The sequence below is a fragment of the Salvelinus alpinus genome, chromosome 7 (assembly GCF_045679555.1).
Source record: "Salvelinus alpinus chromosome 7, SLU_Salpinus.1, whole genome shotgun sequence".
Taxonomy (NCBI): domain Eukaryota; kingdom Metazoa; phylum Chordata; class Actinopteri; order Salmoniformes; family Salmonidae; genus Salvelinus; species Salvelinus alpinus.
In genome coordinates, this window is record NC_092092.1 from 66,965,774 (window position 1) to 66,973,572 (window position 7,799).

Below are 7,799 nucleotides of genomic sequence, written 5' to 3' on the forward strand. Positions count from 1 at the left end.
CAATTCCCAGAGTTTGACAGTTCGCTCAAGTCCTCTCAGCTAGAATTCAAGAAAACTCAATTCCCAGAGTTTGTAGAGCGTCCTCTAAGCAGGGCTTGATGTAATACGCTACATTGTCCTCATCAAAGAAGAACATAGTTCATAAAAAGTAACATGATGATGAACTAAGTATTACAACACTGCAACAGATTAGTAGGAGGGAAGACTCTCCACAAGTACATATGGTCAATAGTTTTGAATATTTAAAACCAGTCTGTCTATTCAAGCGTGCATAGAGTATTGACTCCTCCACATCGGTCTCTCCTCTCTGCTCTTTCTACACATGGCGGCATAAGAACAGTGTCAAGCCTGCTTGGCCAAGCTTTTGCACCATTTACCTCCATTTGGCCATCACTACTGTCCTTATTAGGTCCATGGTAATTAGTGCAGAGTTATTAACTGTAGGTTGTGCCAGCCAGGAGCTTAGCTGGAGTTGGGCTAGCCGCTAGTGAAGGACTGGCAGTGGAAGGGTCTTATCCCCCTGAGCCCAGTCTTAGTGAATTCCCTCTCTTCATCTCTTCTCTTCTCCACCACTATAGTGAGGGACTATTGGAGGGCTGACTAAGGCCTGATAAACTGTGACAGGCGTGATGAGGTATGAGTGGTCCCTTCATCAGGGTTAAGGGTGGGTGAAGGTAGTCACATGCTTTCTGATTATGATGCAGAAGTGTGTGTATTAGAGTGGGTGGTTTGTGATCCCATTGCTCGGTAGTACATGTATGTGTCCACAGGTTTGCTAGTCTCTATGACAAGGCTGTACTAGATAGTCAAAGACTATTCCTTTACTGTGTTACCTTATCTTGAATCACTTCCTCTCCATCACAGAAATATACACTTTCCACCACAGGCTATTAACACCCAGCCAAGGATAAAAAAGAAATCATTCTATTGAGACACACATCAAATACTGCCCCCTCCCCAGCAACTCCACTCCACCAGCTTCAGTCCAGCTCTTGGCCGAGGCCAGGTGGATATTAGTGAGGTGAGGTCTCCCAGCTCTGACAGGAAGAGCTGCTCCAGATGAACTTGTTAATTGCACACTGGACCGGAGGGCAGAAGGGCCGTGCCACTCTCACCTTTAGTCTCCACAGAACATGATCACTGACAGGCTCTGCTTTATCATTCCACAGCACTCGCCGCTCGTTGGCAGATGGCAGAGCGAGTCCTCGAGGCAGCGGACTTGGCAGGCACCTCCCGGATCCAGGATGCCAACTGCTGTGAGTCCGTGTCACGGCGACAGAGCGGAGAGGAGGTGGACGGACAGAGAGATGCCAGCAGGCCGCCTGGCATGGCTGTCTCTTCATGCCGGGCACAAATGAGATTGGCATTGAGAGAGGCTCCTCAGGCACACATTATAATATGTGGCCCCCAGCTGTGGTCTGTGCACCAGGGTGGAATGTGGTGGGTCTGCTGTAGACCTTGAGAAAACTACATCCCTGTGAATAAACTGCAGAAAAGGGACTGCAAGGCAAAGCTTTCAAAATGTTTTAAATTTAGTTCTTGACCAGAACTAAAAACATGCTTTATAAATGTAGAACTGAGGTTATATATATATATATATATAAAACTGTGGTTACATATACAGCCACAGAAACCCCACTGTTTCATACAACAACTACTGTTCTATGGACGCTCTTATATTACAGCAATAAGACAAAATTATGTCTCAAATCAAATCCAATGTTATTGGTCACATACACATGTTAAGCAGATGTTATTGCGGGTTTAGCGAAATGCTTGTAAATGTCTATGTCTACATAACAGTCCCCACACTGTACACCTCACATCCACTTCTAATGTAGGTATTTGCTCAAAGGTCTGAATTACATTACAGTCAGCTGTATAATATTTACGATGGCTTGTTGATCTGTCTTAACTAGTCTTTATAACGGTTCGATTCAGAAGTGTTTTATCTATTAATATTGCTGCCACAGCAGCTTATTCCCCCAGACACGTGGGTTCAGAATTACAGAGTTTTGGCCCCTTTGGTGAGACTATCAGTAGAAGTAGACTGAACATTGTATTTTCCCTTCCATCCCGGTTCACCAGGCAAGGACCTTGCCGGTATCCCGTTACATATCCAAAACCCACATCGCCTCAATAGACTCTCTTTTTCTCTCCTCATCGTCCGGCAACGCTGTGAGGCTTTACGCATTTCAAGACAAATAAAAATGAATTATTTGGACAGCAATCCCTGCTGAGAAGTACCAGTAAAAGGGAAAATGTATATTTCTCGAGACACTGAAGTCAGGGTAATCCCTGAGGATCAGTCAAGTAATAATGAAGCTAGACAATTAAAAGAGAAAGTGACAATAAATAGCTAGGCCTAATTAAAAGGGTCAAGTTAAACCCAGTCCAAGGTGTGGATGTCCATAAAACAGGCTTTAGCACAAATTATTTGTAGGTGTTACTTTATTGAGCTATCATTTCTCCTCACAATGCCAACAGAATGAGGCATCACTGTGTACAGTACAGTAGTCCAGGCCTATATCTCCACACACAACCGTCAATTGCCTGTCTATCTGCTAATTCCTCCTTGAGTGACAAGAAACCATTATGGAGAGAAAGGGAGAACCATGACTATCATCAAATGATTGCTACTACTGGTGGTGAGGCCATGATATATGACTTGCAGATTGGAGCAAAGCCCTACTACACCACCGTCCCAAGAACCCAGCCGCCTATTCTCTACTGCTGCTGGCAAGGCATAGTGGCACTCTCAGACAGTCACTCCCTCTGTACAGACAGTCTCTCCCTCTGTACAGACAGTCTCTCCCTCTGTACAGACAGTCTCTTCCTCTGTACAGACAGTCTCTCCCTCTGTACAGACAGTCTCTCCCTCTGTACAGACAGTCTCTTCCTCTGTACAGACAGTCTCTCCCTCTGTACAGACAGTCTCTCCCTCTGTACAGACAGTCTGTTCCTCTGTACAGACAGTCTCTTCCTCTGTACAGACAGTCTCTCCCTCTGTACAGACAGTCTCTCCCTCTGTACAGACAGTCTCTCCCTCTGTACAGACAGTCTCTCCCTCTGTACAGACAGTCTCTCCCTCTGTACAGACAGTCTCTTCCTCTGTACAGACAGTCTCTCCCTCTGTACAGACAGTCTCTTCCTCTGTACAGACAGTCTCTCCCTCTGTACAGACAGTCTCTTCCTCCGTGCAGACAGTCTCTCCCTCTGTACAGTTAGTCTCTCTCTCCCCCTCTCCCCTTCCCCTTGACTTGATTAAACCCAACACTTGCTGTACCTAAACCAGCATGAGAGTAATCAAATTCAAATCAATATCCGTGTTGCCCTTGGCTTAAGAGGTGGACATCATTTTACATCACTATCACAAGTTCTAGTTGTGAAGCGGGGGGGAAAAAATATTGATGAAGCCAAAGCAGTAATGGCAGGGATCAATCAATGGGAATCATCTACATTATGTGAGAGTATACGTTGACATTTCTTATTTTCTGTAATAAAAATATATGTAAACAAACATATCTCAGCTACCCTTGTCCTTCAAGCTGAATTATTTAATACCAAGTAGTGCTGAGTGATTAGTGATTTTTGAGGTCAGTACGATTAGTAATAAAGAATCACGTTTTTCTGATTTCGGCTTAAATTATATGGGTTGAAACAAAACAATTATTAAAAGTCCCATGATGGTAGTGACTGGCCATTACTGCTTACCCCTTATTAAGCATAATTTATTTACATTACTTTAATAAAATATATATTTATATTTATTTACTTTATTATTTCATTCCAAGTCATCTCATCTCTATAGAGCTGCTGTCTATGCTGTCTGACAAACTATTTTAGTAGTTCGTCAAAGTAAATAAGATATACTTTTATGACTGCTGAATACCAACTAACAATCATTTAGATCATGTATTTTCAGGTAGAAACCTTGCAAAGTAACAGCTGCTCACTACATCCCCTCACTATCATGCAATCTTCTGTCTCCTCCAGCAGAAGTAAAATAAACACAACCCGGACAAGTAGATGTGCAATGGATTATGGTCATTAGCTAGGTTTCCATCCAATTGGTGACAGATTTTCATGCGAATACAATAGAATCCGCATAAAGAAAATATGTGCATTTTCCCACAAGTGTTGTGTTTCCACCAAATTGACTTTTCTGTAGATAAAAATCAGTGCGTGATGACGTAGTACACACAAAATGTACTTGTTCGCTTAAATTTTCATGTACCGAATAAAAATCTAAAATTCTATATGTTTCAATCGCATTTTCAGCTCTACCGATGCTTTTGTCACAAAAACGGTTGAGTTAAATAGCAAATGTGCCTACTCTGGTCTTCGCACATGCGCTCTAGCCAACAGTTTGCAGATACATTGCGTGTAGGCTCTGCAGGTAGGCTGGTCTACACAATGAGATTATTATAGATAAGAGCGAGAATATTTTTATTTGTCACATAAAAAATACCCTCGATATTTATTGGAAATGAGCATCAAGATCACCGTGAACTTTCAACACATTGTGAAGCTCATCATAACTTGTTTTTAATTTTTTTTAACAGTAACATGCAAAACACAAAAAACAGAATAGCCAGATCTGTAACCTAATTAACTGCATTGTCGTAGTGGAAGGACCACACATCATATCATCGCGTAACTCAAAATGTACTTCGATATGACGGTTATTAAATCCATTTTTGCGCTTAAAGGCATTTGTACCACCATTTCTCGCAGAATTAATTGTACGGACACAAAAAGATCCCAACATGTCAAACAAACAAATGATCTGTCAGCATTTACAAAATTGTACCGAAACGTCCTGTTCCATCACAGCTGTCGTGACTTTTTTTTCAATATGGTATGACTTTATTCGCATAAAAACGGGATAGAAACATGGTTATTGTCGTTCATTACCACGTTTTATGCGCTAAACTATGTAGAATATTGGCCTGTTGGAAACTAAAACTCCCTACTACATCACAGTTCAGGCTGGGTCTGATTTTTCTCTAGCGAAACTGTGCATTGTGCGCATTGAGCTCACAGAAAAAACGTCTTTCAAATAGTTGTTTTAAAAAAGTCAAATAACTGAAATGTCAGTTAATCGCTCAGCACTAATACCAAGGTAACTCCTATTAAATGATGTAACTCTTGCTGGTAGATCTACAGTGTGATCTAGTTATTTAACAGATCGTGCTACTGTGGTCAGATTAAACTAATGCACACCCAACAATTACATTTTAAAATTAAAATCCCACCAACCATTATAAACCAACTACCGCAGCATGAAATTATGCTCAATCACTCATAATTTCGTGAAACAACCAGGGACATTACATTACAAAAAAAATGGTATTTTGATGGAAAGCTGTAATGAGCTGTTTGTTTATAGCTACACATTCCAGTCTAGCACTCTCAGAGGTAGAAGGGACGTGATGAAGAGGCATGATTTGAATTGAAAGAGTTTAAAAGAAAACAACTAAAGCAAAGAGGTGTCTCAAAAATCAATGAAGCAGCAATGGAAACAACCACGATTAGTAAACCCTGTAGTCGCGTGGTAATTGAACAGTCAAAATGCACAGTATGTTGTTGTATCGGCCACAGTAGGCTAGGCATAGTATATTCATCTAAGATTATACAAAAATAAAACAATTAATGCAGCACTTAATTATTATGTGGTTGAAATCCTTCTATTGAGCCACACATCAAATACTATTGTGTGAGGGAGTGGGGAGAGGAAAACTAAGAGGAGGGATGAATGGACTAGAATGAAAACAAAAATGAGTGATAGGCTACCAATCATGGGGAGAATGGGAGGATCAAATCCTGCAGGCTGGTCCCTACTGTCATGGCTTGTGTTATCACATTTATTTGCCCTCTACTATCTCTCTGTGATGGTGCTACTTCCGACCGGGAATAGAACATCCCAATCTTTAGGGAATCAATAGCTTCCAAATTAAAGTTACTAGCTCTAGTAATGTTTGCATACATTAATTTGGATGCCACAGATTCTCTTAAAATTGGGAAGAAATTGAAATTATTAGAAATTCTATCATCATATGGTTAAAAATGTAATTATTGTAATAGGTAGCCTACCGAATATATTGCACATCGCTGACCAGATGTGGAGCAGCGGAAACTTAGACTATGTCATAATAAACCACCGTGATAGGCCATTATAATGTATAGCGATATGTCCTATTGAATCGATACAATCCATTACAAATCAAACCTGACAATAAGCCTACACAAATAGTCTAAATTGTGTTTTAGAGCAGAGCATTTGACAAATAATAGCTGGGGTATTTAAAACAATAAGACAGACAAGGACAATTGATTCAGTTGTCATGCAATTCACCACAGTAGCTACATTGACGAACTCAATAAAACCCCTATGAAACGCGTGTTTAGGGTGTAAACTATACAATTACGCATCCCGATTTCAAGCTGATATTTACAGAGAGCAAAACCAGCAACTGTGAACTTCCCCCATTCATGAGGTGGCACTATAGGTCCCTGTGAGTGTGTGCGCACCGAATACGTCCTAGCGCTACATAGTCCTACAATGCACAATCTGACAATAGAGGCAAAGCGCAGATACGCAGAGCTCTAAAATAATTCCTCACACTCATCTCTCACTTTAATGTGTTCCGAGAAGGAATGCGAGCATTCCAGGAGTCCAACGCCAAAAGCCAGGGCGCATCGATGTGGCAGCGCAGCTAGGTTAGTCTTCAGAAAAAAGCCTCTGACAAAGACGTTATTAGCTACATCATGTAAATAAAAAGAAACACTTGTACGTACCACTGTTGCTCCAGTTCCCAGTCCCTAAAGAAGTCAAACTCGAATAGGTCCATGGTTGGTCCCCGTTGTCTGATTCAGGAAGGAACCGGTGCCTGCTCAACGTAGCCTATGCGTCAGTCTACATATATCAATTCTGTGGATCTGCTAAATGTAACTAGCTATGCTGTACGGTGTTCTCTCTGGCGAACTGACACACACTGCAATGACAACACCACTGCCTCCTGCCTGCCTCCGGTCTCCAACGCTCACAGTGAACAAAAGGCGGAGCTTGAGACAGGCAGAAGCGGCGACTCCGAGCCCGGGTAGTCCAAATTGAGGTTAGCAAAAATTATATTTGCCCCACCCATTTTAAGTGTAAACGTCAGCTGTCAAAAACAACTATAGATGAAGAAGAAAAAAAAGAGTCAATGGTTAATAGGCCTGTGAGGAAATCATAACAAACAATATTTTATTATAAGTTATAACGTTATAACCTTTAGAAATGATGATGCATATGCATGTTTAAGCAGTGTGGGATAATTGTGCATTACCATGCATTAGCATTATTCACAACAGTTGTTTCCAGATGCAAAGGTCATATTACTATTGACTGATCATAGACTAGGGCAAGTTCAAATCAAATCAAATGTTATTAGTCACGTGCGCCGAATACAACAGGTGTAGTAGACCTTACAGTGCAATTCTTACTGACGAGCCCCTAACCAACAGTGCAGTTTCAAAAAACCAAAAAATACGGATAAGAATAAGAGATAAAAGTAACAAGTAATTAAAGAGCAGCGGTAAAAAATAGCAATATATACAGGGGGGTGTCGGTTCAGAGTCAATGTGCGGAGGCACCGGTTAGTTTAGGTAGTATGTACATGTTGGTAGAGTTATTGAAGTGACTATGCATAGATGACAACAGAGAGTGGCAGTGGTGTGGAGAGGGGGGGGGGGGGCAATGCAAATAGTCTGGGTAGCTATTTGACTAGATGTTCAGGAGTTTTAGTTTATTTTAT

The 7,799-nt window shown here is 41.3% G+C and overlaps 1 protein-coding gene across 1 annotated transcript in view; it reads right to left on the reverse strand.

Annotated features, from left to right (window-relative positions):
• Nucleotides 1–7,030, reverse strand: part of LOC139581503 (AF4/FMR2 family member 2-like) — a 336,506-nt gene extending 329,476 nt beyond the window's left edge. The window contains exon 1 of the mRNA XM_071411328.1: nucleotides 6,802–7,030. Coding sequence (XP_071267429.1) covers nucleotides 6,802–6,854 — 53 coding nt within the window. The 5' untranslated portion in view covers nucleotides 6,855–7,030. The remainder of the gene's footprint in view (nucleotides 1–6,801) is intronic.
• Between the last annotated feature and the right edge of the window lie 769 nt (nucleotides 7,031–7,799).